The sequence below is a fragment of the Hypanus sabinus genome, chromosome 10, assembly GCF_030144855.1.
Source record: "Hypanus sabinus isolate sHypSab1 chromosome 10, sHypSab1.hap1, whole genome shotgun sequence".
Classification (NCBI taxonomy): Eukaryota; Metazoa; Chordata; class Chondrichthyes; order Myliobatiformes; family Dasyatidae; genus Hypanus; species Hypanus sabinus.
Genome location: NC_082715.1, coordinates 107,782,857 through 107,798,383, shown reverse-complemented (window position 1 = coordinate 107,798,383; position 15,527 = coordinate 107,782,857). Strand labels below are relative to the sequence as shown.

The 15,527-nt window shown below is 47.7% G+C and overlaps 1 protein-coding gene across 1 annotated transcript in view; it reads right to left on the bottom strand.

Annotated features, from left to right (window-relative positions):
• Window positions 1–5,981: 5,981 nt before the first annotated feature.
• The window catches only part of LOC132401345 (equilibrative nucleoside transporter 1-like), a 379,498-nt gene continuing 369,952 nt past the window's right edge, over window positions 5,982–15,527 (bottom strand). Inside the window, exons 10-11 of the mRNA XM_059983474.1 lie at window positions 7,890–8,086; window positions 5,982–6,169 (exon numbers count right to left, since the gene is read on the bottom strand). Of these exons, the coding sequence (XP_059839457.1) occupies window positions 6,058–6,169; window positions 7,890–8,086 (309 nt within the window). The 3' untranslated portion in view covers window positions 5,982–6,057. The remainder of the gene's footprint in view (window positions 6,170–7,889; window positions 8,087–15,527) is intronic.

The window sequence follows — 15,527 nt, the reverse complement described above, 5'->3', positions numbered from 1 at the left end:
AAACCTTTGATGACCAATGCAGTTTTTAAAGAATGGGATGGGTATTAAATGCTTCCAGGATTTGTTTGTTGGAGGAAGTCATCTTTTGTTTGAGCAAATGTCAGCTAAATACCCAAAACTCTTTTTTTTCGTTATTTACAAATTAGAGACTTTCTGTGTTCTCAACTATATACATTTTCTATAAGTTCCGATAAGGACTTATTAGATGTAATTTTTAATTTGAAACCTTTTTATAATGGTTCAATATCTATGCTATGTTGCTAGGAATGAGAAACGCTCCTATAGACAAAATTAAAAATCTTTGTGAATAAGATTTACGGACTTCAATTTTTGAGGAAACTTGGAATGTAATTTTTAAGTTGGTTAGCACTCCATCGTTATGTGCCCATCATTCCCGCTTACAATTTAAAGTGGTTCATAGGGCTCACATGTCTAAAGATAAGCTATCTCGTTTTTATTCGGATATATCTCCTTTTTGTAATAGATGTAATAATGGAGAAGCCGCATTAATTCACATGTTTTGGCCTTGAAAGATACTCTAAGTATTCCAAACTTACTTGGTACTTTTCAAGTTAAATTTTAAGCCTAACCTTTTCACTGCATTATTTGGTAGTGTTGGAGGAAAAGACTTTATTTTGGAGACATCTGATTTGCATATTTTGGCTTTTACTTCTCTTACAGCCAGGAGGGCGCTCTTGCTTAAATGAAAGGATGTTGTTCCGCCTACTCATGCTCAATGGTTACAGAATGTTATGTCATGCTTAAATTTACAGAAGATCCGTGGTTCTGTTTTTGAATCTAGCCAAGACTTTTATACATTGTGGGGACCATTTTTGAGTTATTTTCAAAACCTTTGATTTGTTGTAAAAGTACAAATGGTGACTAATAATATATTTTATTATATGATAAGGTTTTTTCCCCATTTTTTCTTGCTTTTCCGAACAGCTCTGACTTTGGTGGTGGGTTTAGATTTTTTTCCTGTATAACAAAATTATTATATTTCAATATTACCATTTAATTTTTATGAATACAGGGTTTTGTGATTGCAACTGTATTTTTAATACAATGTATTTGGTACTATTTTGTTTTTTTCTTTTGACTTATAATATATATCTTCTCGTACTCTATATTCCTCTATGCAGAAACTAATTTGAAAGAGACACTAACACTGCAAGCGATGTAATGGAGCACTGACACTGATGAATCAAGAAAGAATAAGGAAATTTGGCATCAGAAGAATGAGAGGAGATCTCAGAGAAATCCACAAAGTTCCTGATGATGGGGGAATCCAGGACAGGGTGTCGCAAAGGGGAAACCAAATAGAACTAAGATGAGAAGAAATGTCTTCAACCCCCCCTCCCCCCAGTGGAATTATCTATCACAGAAAGCAGATGTCACCTAAACACTAAATATATTGAGTTTGATATTTTCCTGGGGTCAGAGAATAGGAGGAGTAAGCAGAAATAGGGAACTGAATCTGGATTATTAGCCATGATCATATTGAATGGTAGAACAGAGTAGAAGGGATGAATAGCCTACTCCTGTATCTATTTATGATTCTATGTGGATTACTCAAGTGGTAATGAAATGATGTGTGAGACAATCAGGTGCAGGGGAAAGAGGGACACGAGGAAGGGAATAACATCAAAGGCAATCCTCCCCTAGGAGACAGCACAGATCTGAAGACCCACATAGCCTCCTGTGTTGGTTATAACTGAAAGGGAAATTCAGCTGAGGTAACACACACAAGATGCCGAAGAAAAAGGGTAAACAGTTGACATTTCAGCCGAGACAATCAGGATTGTTGATCCCAGCTGAGGTTTTTAAAGCAAGTAGCCAGGATGTTGCAGTGCCTACTGCCTGCCACTGAGGGGCAGACTTGGACCATCTGCAGCGGTGGCAATCCACAGAGTGAAACATAGCCTGTCCTGAGCTGCAATTCCCACTCCATCCCTGCCCAGTCCCATCCTGTGCCAGCCTCGACCCATCTGATCTCGACAGGTGAGTACCTTGTCAGAATTGGGAATTCCAGTGCTCCTTCCTTGGCTTCTCTTGTGCAGTTTTCTCTAACAGCAGCCAATCAGATCTGTCCCTCAACCCCTCCACCCAGTTCCCTCACCCTCCATTTCTCTCATCCACTGTATCACACCTTCCAGGTGCCTCAGCCCTCCATCTATTCCTCCCTCCAGGTCCCATTCCCACTCCATTTCTCCCTCCCTCTGAGCTCCTCACCCCCCCTCAGGTTCCTCCATCCTTCTCACTCCAGGTCCCTTCCCCCTCCATCCCTTCTGGGTCCCTCCAGGTCCCTTAATTCTTCCCTCCCTCTGGCTCCCTCGGCCACTCCAACCCTCCTTGCCCTCTGGGTCCCTCATCCACTCTGCCTTCCCTCTCCCAAGGTCCCTTGCCCACTCCTTCCCTCCCTCTTTCAGGATCCCTCATCCCCTCCAACCCTGGCTGGATTTTTCCATCTCTCCCTCCTGGCCCCTTGTTCCTCCATCTCTCCCTCTGGGTCCCTCACCCCCTCCATTCCTTTCCTCCCTCTGGTTCTTCACTCTCACCATCCAATCCTCTTTCCAGATCTCTCACCCCCTCCAATCCATCCCTTCCCTTGTGCTTCTCACCAGCTTCCCTTCGTCCCTCCCCATGCTCGGAGATCATGAGCTGTGACCCTCTCCCTGATTCTGTGGATGTGAAGCCCATCAGTGACCGTATCACATGGGGGGTTCTGCTGTCTCAGACCTCCTTCCCACGCTCCCCTCCGCAGTGCTAAGTATGTGATTGGTTACTGGATGCAGGAAGCAGTCTTAGTGGGCAGGACCACTGGATCGACGTGGTCACATCCAGGTTCTGCCGTTGACCTTCCAACTTGTTCTTGTGTCTCGGCTGCGGGAACCCAGGCGAGCTGTGGTGGACACTCCAAGCAGCCAGTCCATCTCTCTATTGCCCAGGGTATCAATGTCAGCTCTTTGCACTCTGCAGCCTGATTAACACATTTGTTTCTTGATTCAGCTTCATGAGATCAGAGTGTTACTGGTTCATCCAACATTAACTGATCTTCACCCTGATTCAGCACGTTGGGTCCTGTCCCCATCCCTACTACCCCGTATGGCCCTGCGAGGCTGCATTACTCATAGTTCTCTCGCCTCCTGTCTTTCAAATACTCCACCCTCCTGTTGCTTTTTGGGCTTACAGTCACCTCCACTACTCATTGTGGCTCTGCCCACTGCCCCCGCACCGAGCCACCCCGGTTGGCGGTGAGGACACAATCTGTAGCCTTTGGTAGTGCCCCTAGCTCGCTGGATGTCTGCACCCTCACCCTGTGTCATAAGACCATAAGATCTAGGAGTAGAATCGGGCCATTTGGCCCATCGAGTCTGCTCTGCCATTTCATTATGGCTGATCCTTTTCCCCGCTCAGCCCCAATCTCCTGCCTTCTCCCTTCATGGCCTGACTAATCTAGAACCTGTCAACCTTTGCCTTAAACATACCCAGTGTTGGCTTCCACAGCCGCCTGTGACAACAAACTCCACAGATTCACCACTCTCTGGCTAAAACAATTCCTCCTCATCTCCACTGTAAAAGGGCACCCCTCTATCCTGAGGCTCTGGTCTTCAACTCCCCCCCAGTGGAAACATCCTCCCCATATCCATTCTATCGAGACCTTTCAACATTCGATGAGGTCCCATCCCTACCAACTCTACCCTAGCTGCAGAGTCACAAGAACCCCCTTCTCCCCCGAGCACCCATCCACCTCTCGCCCCCACCCCACCCCAGGCTCCTCATTTCCCAGCAGCCCCACATGGATTTTGGCCAGAATCCAGGACCTGGTGTCTCACAGGTGAATGTATGATTCATAGCTAACCATTTGTCTCTCACACAGGTGATACCTACCTGTTGCTGCTGTATTTAAACTCCTCATTGACCAAGAGCCACTGAGGCCTTTATGATATCTCAATTCCTATTTTTAGGTTGAATTTTGTCTTGCCGCTGTCTATTCCGAACCAGTGTACTGTCTGAGGTCCCAGAGATAGATCTTTAGATATCAGATGATGTAAAATTGGTACCAGTGGTGGGATGGTGGAGCAGATTCAATGGATTGAATGGTCTGTATCTGAGGTCCCTGTTGTTGAGGAGCATTCCATCACCTCTATCATCCCTCTACCCCTGTGCCTTGTTCTACCCCCTAGCTCTATCTATCCCCCGCCCTAGATGGGAACACTGTCTTCAGTTTTGGCCACCCTGTCATAGGGCACATGGAAAGAGTGCAAAGGAGGTTAATCTCGATGTTGCTGGAGAAAGGTTGAGCAGTTTGGGACTTTATTCTTTGGGATGAGGAGAATGAGGGAGGATCTTAGAGGTGTGTAAAGCCACAGGGGAGGGGAGAGATTTAACAGGGATCTAAGGGACAGGGGTGATCAGTATATGGAATGAGGAAGTGGTTGAGGCAGGTACATTAACCATGTTTAAAAGGCACTTGGACAGGTACATGGGCAGGAAAGGTTTATAAGGGTACAGGCAAATATGACTGGCTTAGCTGAGAACCTTGGGTGGTGTGGACTAGTTGAGCTGAGAAGCCTGTTCCCTCACCGTCTGGTCCTATTTACTTGTGACATGGATAGAGACTGTACGAGCTCAGAACAATCCCATCAGTCCCCACTAATTTCCCTTGTAACACATCCTCTCTCACCAGACTTTACCCCTCAACTACATACCAGAGTTTTACCGAGGCTTTGGCATGTGGAGGAAACACATTTGGTCACAGGGCAAACTCTGAGGTCAGGGTCGAAGAGAAAGAACAAGATCATGTTGCAGAAAGGGTGGAGGACACGGAGATAAGCTGATGGAATTACTGGATTAATGGGGGGGAAGGGGAAACTGGGCCAGTATCACAGGCAGAACCGATATCAGCAATTCCGATATTCAGACAGGGTGAAGAAGGGAACTTCAATATGGAGTTGAATGTGGAGACAGATGGAGTGAAAGTTGAGGAGCAGAGGCATTCTGTTGTTGCCCTGTCCAGGGAGAGAGGAACCAATGCAAAGAGATGTCTCAGGGCTCTGGCCTCAGGAGCCAAGAGAATGGAACAGAAGCGACAGGAGACAGAGTGGGAGATGCACCTGAGACAGGTGTGGGAGCCCATGGGCTTTCACTGGATGTTCCCAGGGCTGGGCTCCACTGCTGATCTCTGCCAGTCTCTTTGCTGCTTGCGTTTGATCCAAAGCTGCAGGTTAAGAGGGCACAGCCCTTTCCCATGTGCACGGACCTGGAGTCTGCACACGCATGCTCCTGTAGATCTCTCAGACTGTCACCTGCCTGAGCTCCTGTCCTTACCCCTGGGAACACCTCCAATCTCTGCAGTTCCCATTCATTCACCCCCCGCCATGGCTAGTGTCCCTAGGAGGTGGCTGCAAAGATCACAGCAATGACGCTAAATGTTGGCAGCAACAAGTAGGTACCGTAAATCACCTGCCACCCTTACATCTCCTCACGTGGCTTTTGCACATAGCGATATTGACTGCCGTGACCAAAGGAAGGTCGTATTGAAGTTTGCCGTGCCTGGTATTCAGCGGCCCCAGGTCAAAGATATGACATGATTACAGATCATTTAGATTAAACAGCAATGCCTTTATAAACACATATACACCAAAGCATAAAAATATATACTGTATTAAAACTAGAATTATTGCTGAGGCTCGGTCCTCCGACAGCCACTTACACCAGATGAGTCCCGGCTGTTGAGGAACCATAGCCTGTATATCACTGAGTTCAGTAGGAGATCCCTAACAACTCCCAGTTCTGCACTAGTGTAGAGCAATTGGTTAACATTCGGGTGCTACCCCGACATTAGTTACACATCTCACTAGCTGAGGGGGAGAGAGAGGTGTTGGGGGGGCAGCCTTCACTATGTTCTTCAGCCTCCCCTTCTGAGGGGACTGGACTCTGCTTACATGCCGATGGGTCGAGACCTGAAGGAGGAGGTAGAGAGGAAGGACTGAGCGGGGGTGGGGGTGTGTACAGGTGAGGGAGGAAGACTTCTTCGGTAAACCCCAGGGTGGATCAGACCAGCGAACGGATCAGGAAGGACAGGCAAGCTCCCGATGCCAGCCCCAGGGACAGGAAGAAAGACATGATGGCTCCAGCTGTCTCCGCCTCCTTCGCCGATGCATTCCTGTCAACACCAATTGGTCATCAGTCAACATCCCTCCCATGGCAACCAGGCCCCATACCTGACAAGAGACCCCGGCAGTCGGTGAACTGCCCCCTGCTAACAACCAAACACCACATCCCAGCCCTCACGGGACACCCAGAACCAAATAACATGAGCAACCCACCCTCCAACAACTATCCCCACCCAACAACAAGCCTACCACTGACAACAAGGCCCATTAACAGGCAGCAACCCCCATCTTTCCCTGATCATTGTCAGGTCTACCCACAGCAAAAATAGGGGCAGGAGGAGTCCACAATCCCCTCCTGCCTGCCCCACTCTTCAAAGGGATCATAGCTGATCCACCTTCATGTGGGTCTTCACAGACCTTATTCACCCCTTCTCATCTCAGTCCTGAATGGGTGACCCCTTATAGACCCCCGGTCAGGAGAATTATTCTCTCTACAACTGCCCTGTCAACCCAGGCAAACATTTGTGAATTCGAGGTGAAGGCAGAAGGTTGTGGTGGATGGGCATAATTCTGGCTGGAGGTCTGTGACTGGTGCTGTTGTTTGTGATGTATACAAATCGACTGGATAAAATGCAGGTAATCTGATTAGTAAGTTTGCAGATGACACAAAAAAACTGGCAGAGTTGTGAATAGCGAAGAAGGTTGTCAAAGCAAACAGCAAGATATAGATCAGTTAGAAATGTGGGCAGAGAAATGGCAGATGGAGTTTAATCTAGACAAGTGTGAGGTGTGGCACATAGGGAGGTCCCATGCAAGAGCAAAGTATGGAGAAAGTACCAGGACCCTTAAGAACATAGATACACACAGGACCACGTGCCCACAGCTCCCTGAAAGTGCACGTAGACAGATGGGCAATGCCTGCTTGCCTCTATCAGTCCGAGTGTTGAGTACAAAAGCTGAGTGGTCGTGTTGCAGCTGCATAACATTTTGGTTTGGCCATATTTGGAGTTCTGGTCACCCCATTAAGGGAAGGATGTGGAAGACTTGGAGAGGATGCAAAAGAAGTCCTTCAGGATGTTGCCTGGGTTGGGGTATTGACTATAATGAGAGGTTGGACAAACTTGAATTGTTTTCTGTGGTGAGATGGAAACTCGGGGGAAAGCTGGTAGAAGTATATAAAAGTTTGAGAGGCATAGTGGGAAGTTAGATTGGTTATTCCCAGGGTGGAAATGTCAAATGGTGCAGGACATAGCTTCAGGGTAAGAGGGGCAAGTTTGTTTTTCACACAGAGAGTGGTGCTGTCAGGGCTAGTGGTGGAGGCGGGTATGATAGCAGCAATTATGAGATACTTAGATAGACACATGAACTGGTAGGACCAGTGGGTGGGATTAATTTAGCTTGAATCTTGGTGGTGGGACTGTAACCTAGACACTGCAGACAGGGGAAACATAAAACTACTCCTCTAACTGGAAGACAAACCCACCAGCCAGGGTCTGGAGAACCTTTGCTCTACTCCCAGGCCCTTCAGCCCATTGATCCATGCTAACCAGGTGAGCAGTAAGACAATGGTGGGCTGAGAAAGGGCAGGTGAGGGACACAGCACATACAAGGGAGGAGGTGAGGAACAGGAAGATGAAGGCAAGTGAGTAGGTGTCCACCCTCTCCTCATGTCATCCACCATCTCTCCTCCTCCCCTACTCTGTATCTTCTCTCCCTCCTCCCCCTCTTCCTCCCATCCCTCCCCCTTGTCCTCCTCCCCTGCAGACTTACTGGGGTCCGTAGCACATGCAGAGACTGGCCAGGTAGCCATTGCTGAACGCGAAGACAACCATGAAGCAGATGTACCAGGCGTCGTGTGCGAAGACGACAGTCAGCTTACGGGGGTGCACGTTACACAGCATGAACAGAGGGATGAACACGAGCCGGCTGATGACGAAGGCCGGCAGCCACTTGCTGTCCTTTCTGGGCTGAAGAAGGGCACAGAGACACAGTCACTACACCCAGACACACGTCTTCAACAAGCAGCCCGCATGCAGACAGACCTCTGACACACAGGGGTGGTAATGAGTGGTATCGGTACTCCATAGAACAGTGCATTCCTGCTCATACTGTGCTGAACTAACTAAAATAGTAATCAAATGCCCAACTAAACTAATCTCTTCTGCACGCACAATGTCATATCCGTCCAGATCCTGCCCACTCAGGTGCCTATTTACGAGCCTCTTGAAAGTCCTTGTCCCCTCTGCCTCCACCACCACCAGGCTCACCACTCCCTCTGGAAAAAAACTTGCCCTGTATATCTTTGGATGTACTCCCTCCCGTGCCAACTGGTATTACACATCTTGATCCCGAGAAAAGACATTGGCTTCATATCTATGCCTAATAAACCTCTGTCAGATTTTCTGTCCGCCCCCGTCACTCCAGAGAAACTCAAGCTTGTCCAACCTCCCCTTACAGTACACACCCTCTAAACCAGGCAAAACCTCTCATGCAGAAAGCATGGCAGGGTAGTATATGGTGACGTGTTTTTTTTATGGTCGCTGGACGTTAAGCTGCACCATCAGCAAGTTTCTCATTGGCAGAGCAACTAAAGGAGTTGGGCTAAGTGAGGATGTGTTGCTGCCAGCGTCGGAGGAGTGGGTGTGCAGTCGAACAGATTGTCTCAGTTGATGGCGAGACCCAGTTGTACATTGTAAATGTGGAACGCTGCAAGTCCGATTCACGGGAACTCAGTTCCTCAGCCAGTAAAGCCAAACACAGCCTATCTTGGACCTCAGGGTCCCTCTGCTCATCAACACCGTTAAGGGTATTGCCATAAATAGTGTCTCTTTGTATTTGATCTCCCAAATGTAACACTTCACATTTGGCCAAGTTAAACTTCATCTGTCATTTCTCCACCCATATCTGTAACTTATCTGTATCCCGCTGTATCTATCCTTTGCCAGTTTTCTGCACTATCCCAACGCCATCAATCTTATTATCTGTTTACTGCCATGCTGAATGATGCCTTCCAGGACAGTGATGCTGGAGTCAGCCTCAGTACAGAGTGGATGGGAAGCTCTTCACCCTGAGCAGACTTCCAGCGGTTACCTGAGTGTTCTGCCAGACCCTCTCTGCCGATGACTGCGCCCTGTATGCTGGCTCAGAGCCAGAGGTGCAAGTCAATACAGACAAATTCTCCACGGCTTGTCAAGAAGTCATGCACCAGCCTGCTCCTCTCACACCGTGCACAGAACCCAAATCACAATCAAAGGACAGAAACTGCAGGCAGTGAACCAGGTCACTTACCTTGGCAGCACCCTCTCCCGAGCAGTGACTATTGATACAGAAGTTAACTGCAGAATAGCAAAGGCAAGTTCTGCTTTCGGTAGACTGCGCTCCACTGTGTGGGAACATCGGGGAATCAGCCCAGCAACACAACTGAAGGTCTACAGAGCAGTGGTACTCACTCCCCTCCTGTACGCCTGTGAAACGTGGACTGCGTTTCGAAGGCATACAAGACAGCTCAACCATCTCAACATGACTTGCCTTCGCAGAATATTAGGCATCGGATGGCAAGACAAAGTACCAGACACTGACGTTCTCCCTAGAGCAAGTCTGCCATCAGTCCACACACTGCTGATGAGAGCACAGACCCGGTGGGCATGCCGGACGAGCTCCTCTTTGGGGAACTCTCTGCTGGAAGGCGCTCGCATGCAGGGCAGGAGAAATGTTACAAAGACACACTAAAGGCCTCCCTGAAGTTGCTTGACGTGGACACAACCTCCTGGGAAACGCTGGCACAAAACTGCCCTACCTGGCGTGGCCTCACCCACAAGGGCTGTCAAGCTTACGAAGCAAGGCGCACTGCAGAAGCACAACATGAACATGAGCTACTCTAGTCCAGAGCCACCAGCGCAACAACTGCAGTGCCTACACGTCTGCCCAATGTGTGCCAGGACATTCCGTGCCCGAATTGGCCTGACCAGTCATCTTCGGGCACACCGCACCCAGTCTCAAAGTGACTAATGGTGTCGAGGTCTTCATCGACGGCGATGGACGAACCAACGGGGAGGGCAGTACTGAAGGAGTGTCACACAATGATAGGGGCTTCAATAGGATAGCCTTGTATTTCACAACTTTAATACTTCCTTGTGCTATCGTTCTAGGACTGCCTGCAGTCACCCATCCAACAGGTAAGCTGTACAAATCCAACCTAAGGCCATTCTGGCCCCACCTTGTCACCTGTCTCTCCATCCCTCCCACACCTCTACAACCCCAGACTTATCTTTCCCAATTCTGTTGTAGGATTTCAGACTTGTAACACTCATCCAGATTCTCTTTCCACAGATGCTGCCTGACCTGCACTTGGGTCTTCCAGCCCATTGACTCTGCTCTGCCATTCAACCCCCTTCTCCCCTCAACCCTTAACTCAATCAATTTCTCCTTTAAATATACCCACTGTCTTGGCCTTAAGGCCCTTGGTGGCAACGAATTCCACAGATTTACTACACTTTGGCTGAAGAAGCTCCATATCTTAGTTTTAAAGTGCAGTCCCTTTATTCTGATGCTGTTCCCTCAGAACATCGACTGGAAACATCAATCCTGTGTCAGACAGAGAAAACGTTTCCCTAAGTGGTCAGAGATGAACCAATTTCCTTTCTGGGCTTTCTGCCTTAAAGGAATTTTGTACAATACCTCTTTAAATTCTAACCCTTGAAAGGGATAACTTTGGTAATATCTTTACCCAGTCAACCATTTCAACTCTCCTCACCTTTTCTGTTTCCTGTTTAGATTTGCAGTGATCTACATTACTTTCACACCCATTGTCATATTGTGTTGCCAACCATGCAAAAATTAAGATCCAAAGTAGCAAATGGCAGCAGGTTCTTCAGCAGATTTAGTAAAACAACACGCACACATTCCTTGAATTCACCTTCCAGCCTGTTGCAATAAACTTGATTTGTCCAGCCTACGTGCAGGCTAAAGTCTCTCATAAATCACTGCACTGCACGCCTAACGAGCTTATTTACGCCACACCAAATATCACAAGGATTATTTGGTGACCAATAAATGACTCCTCCCAATGTTATCTGTCCTTTTGACATTTCTTAACATGAATCAGCTTAATTCCAACCTGCCACAGCATGTCACCTCTGCACTAATCGCCACTCACAGTTCCCTGTTGGCTGTTCCAAAGGTCATACTGAGAGAACACCGCACTGTAGAAGGGGCGATAATGGGGGAACATCACACTGTAGAAGGGGCGATAATGGGGGGACATTGCACTGTAGAAGGGGCGATAATGGGGAACATCGCAGTGTAGAAGCAAAGTAGATGGACTGGCAGGAGTCTTGGGTTGCCGTGTTTGTTGTTTGGTAGAGGATGAGGTTGTCTCATCATGGAGTATTTGGGGTGTGTTGGCATTGAGAGGAATCTGGTTGTGTCAGAGCACAGACACAGTGGAGTTTTCCACTAATCTGAAACCCGTCTGGTCCACACCCATTCCACGGGAATCCCAGGCCTGGGGTCCTGCAGCACAGCCTGCTCACCACTAGATGGCGAACGACGTCTTACCGGGTTCTCCCTCAGATATAATTTCACGCAGCCCTGCTTGTTCCATCCTCACAAATTTAATGTTGCTTTGCAGTTTTAGATAACTGTGCCACAGAATGTGTTCACAGATTCCTATACTCTTCCCAGCAAAGGCCAACATTCCAGCCTCCTTCACAACTGTCTGTCATCCCATGTTTATTTTCTCCCTTGTAGTTCCGCACTGTCAGCCCTTCCTGCACACCAAATTTTGTTTCCGCACACATAAAATTACTTTGTTCACTTGGCTTCACATTTACCCACATAGTACTGCCTCTACCTCACCCACCAGTTCACTCAGCTATCCAAAACACTCAGCAATCTCCTAGGTTTCCACTCGTAGTCCGTACACCAGCCTTTTTATCAATAGCAAACTTGGAAACGTTCTCACCCAAGTCACTGGCATGAACTGCGTGTAGCTGCGGTCTCAGCCCCCAGCCCCCTGGGCGCTCTCCCAACCTGAAAATGAGCTGGTTATTCCTGCCGCACACATTAACCCATCCTCCTTACTCACTCCCACCCACCACAACCCCGACTTTCTGCAGTGGTCTCCCGCTCAGCTCAGCAAATATTTGTTGGGAAGTTCAGCCAGATGAAATGCACAGACCCCAATTTTCCACAACCCTGCTACACTTTTTCCTTCATTGGCCCACTTTGTACATCACAGTCTTTGTTGTCACGTGCTTGGTAAAATGATTCCAGGGCTTCCTGCCCTTCGCACCTGCTCCACACATCTATTAAGATGTCAGTGAATCTCTTACCTCAGTGTCACTTTTCAATATCTGTCCAACTCTGCCCTGACTACTGCCTGAGCTCCCACCACTCTCCTGGGGAGGATGCCAAAGATTAGCCACTCTCTGGGTGAAGACTTTTCTCCTGAGCCCTGAAGGTCCAGGGCTCCCAGCTGAGAGTACCATCCTCTCTTTATCCACCCTGTCAACAGAGTCATAGAGCAACACAGCATGTTATCAGCCACCTGTCTATGCCCCATATCATTTTAAATGTCACCTCTCATTTTCCTACCTTCCAAGGGTTGAAGACCTGGCCTGGCCAACCTCTCTCTATAACCCAGACCCTCTTGTCTTGGCAACATCCTTGTAAATTCTTTTTGAACTCTTTCCTGTTTAACTACTCTTTTCTATTGAAGGGTGATCAAAACTGTACCCTGAGCTCCAGGTACTGCCAAGACCATGAAGATTTTCAAAGAAATTGGTCTTATTGGTCAGCTGCTCCGTATTTTGCCAAACTCTCCTTCTTTCAATAATGATGTTGTATTTTAACCTTGCCAGTTTGCTGACACTGTTCTGAGGTGTGAGGAATTCTGGAAGATCATTACTGATGCATCCACTGTCTCAGCAGGCACCTTCTGCCAGGTCCAGGGTTTGTTCCATTGATGGAGATAGATCACAGCCTCAAATTCCCAGTGTAAATTCCAATAGATTGTCCAGGGTTTGGTCCATTGATGGAGATGGATCACAGCCTCAAATTCCCAGTGTAAATTCCAATAGATTGTCCAGGGTTTGTTCCATTGATGGAGATGGATCACAGCCTCAAATTCCCAGTGTAAATTCCAATAGATTATCCAGGGTTTGGTCCATTGATGGAGATAGATCACAGCCTCAAATTCCCAGTGTAAATTCCAATAGATTATCCAGGGTTTGTTCCATTGATGGAGATAGATCACAGCCTCAAATTCCCAGTGTAAATATCACCAATAGGTTGTCCAGGCCCAGCAATACAGTTGCTATGGCTACACCAACACCTCTACTTCCTCAGAAGGCTGAGGAATTTTGCAGCACACCCATAACTAATCTTACCAACTTTTACAAAGGCACCGCAGAAAATATCCCATCCGTTTGTATCACAGCATCTGCTCAACACCTCAAGAAATTTGAGGGGGTTGTACATGCAGCTGAGTCCATTATATAAACTAGACTCCCCTCCATTGACTCAGTCTACACCTTACACTGCCAAAGGAAAGCTGCCAACATAACCAAGGCTACGTTGGCATAACCTTGACCATCCTGGTCATTTTCCCTTCTACCTTCTCCAGTGGGGTGAAAATAGCTTCTGTCTGACCAATACCAGAATAGAACTCAAGCTGAACTTGTAATCTCCTATTGTACCCTGCAGCGGCCCTGATACCTTAGACCATAAGACACAGGTATAAGATCACCTTGAGATCCACCCGCACCGCACTTTCTCTGGAATTGTAAGATTATATTCTGCAATCTGCTGCCTTTTTACTATCTCGAATGGAACGATCTACCTGGATATCGTGCAAAACAACAAATTGTCACTGTACCTTGGCACGTGTGACAATAATAAGTAAATCCGATCTTCCTACTGAGGAGTTCCCTACATTTATTGTATATTGATTTTATTTATGTTATTCTATTTTTATTTAGAGATACAGGCCCAATAAGCTGATCTACTCAGCAAGCTTGGCCTAATCACAAGACAACTTATAAACGAACAATTAACCTACTAACTGGTGCACCTTCAGATTGTGGGGGAAAACAGTAGCGGGCACAGGAAACCCCGAGCTGTAATAGCGTCGTGTTATCCCTCCGTCCCCGGGATGCCCGTCGTGTTATCCCCTCCGTCACCGGGACGCCCGTCGCGTTACCCCCTCCGTCCCCTGGACGCCCGTCGCGTTACCCCTCCGTCCCCGGGACACCCGTTTCTTCATTCTGTCCTTTCTCTTGGCATTGGTGCCAGGGAACTGTCAGTTACTTTGTGCTACCCTCCGTTTAAAACAGATGCATTGTAGAACGTAGTTAGTTTACAACTTTCTTGCTGATTGAATTCCATGATACATCTTCTTCCTCTTTATAATTCCTAGTCATTTGTTTCTGGCCCCTATGATTCTCCCAGTTGAGGAATTTCTGCTCTTGGTAATAACTTCCCTATTCTGAAGCAATCTTTAACATTCCATTGGCAATAACTGGATTAGATTCCTCGTAAAGATATTATTTATGGAAAATGCATTAGCTAAGAACATTGACGTATTTAAGTGCGGCCACTATTTAGGCATTGAATTTTCAATTATTTATTTATTTAGGCATTGAACTTTGAATCTTCAATCTCAGCCAAAGGATCTCTCAAATTGACTTCAGTTAATAATGGTTTATATTTCTGCAAGATCTACTGTAAGTCTCTAAAACTGCATCTTGCTCTCTCCTCCTCCCTCTGCCACTCCCTTTCCAGTCACTGTTTTCCCTCCAATCTACCTCTCACCCTCCTCTTCCTCTCTTTCCTTTTAGTGTCTCTCTCCCCATTTCCAGACTCTAGTCCATCTCTCTCTCTCTCTCACTCCCACTTCAGTTTCACCCTGGTCTTTCTTCCCTCTCCCTCGCCACCATTCTGTTGCCCTCTCTAGCTACATGCCATTGCCCCTCTCAATGCTCCCAGGGCCTGTGCCAGTCAGCTGAAATACACCTGCCCTCTGACACAAGGAAGCTCACACTGACACAGGGCTCTTGGTGTCTGTGCCTTCAATAGCACTCTTGTCAATGTGTTGTTCCAAAGTGGTTTGGAGGGGGCAGCTCACATCCGTTGGATGGGAAGCGGGGTCCCACCCACCAGCACTTCCTGCACCACAGGACAGAGGCAGCAACCGCAGGTTTACAGCTGCTACAATTCCTTCCACACTTTCCAGACCGACAGGATGGGGGATGCAGTCAGTGACCGACACAGTTCTGCTCCCTTGGCCACTCCGCGCACCTCCCCTCACTTTGGCCCCTCATGCAGGCCTTTCCTCTCTGTTCACAGTGCGTATCTGCGAGCTAGCCCTCCCCTCGCCTCACTCCCCTCAGGAGAGAGCCCACACAATCC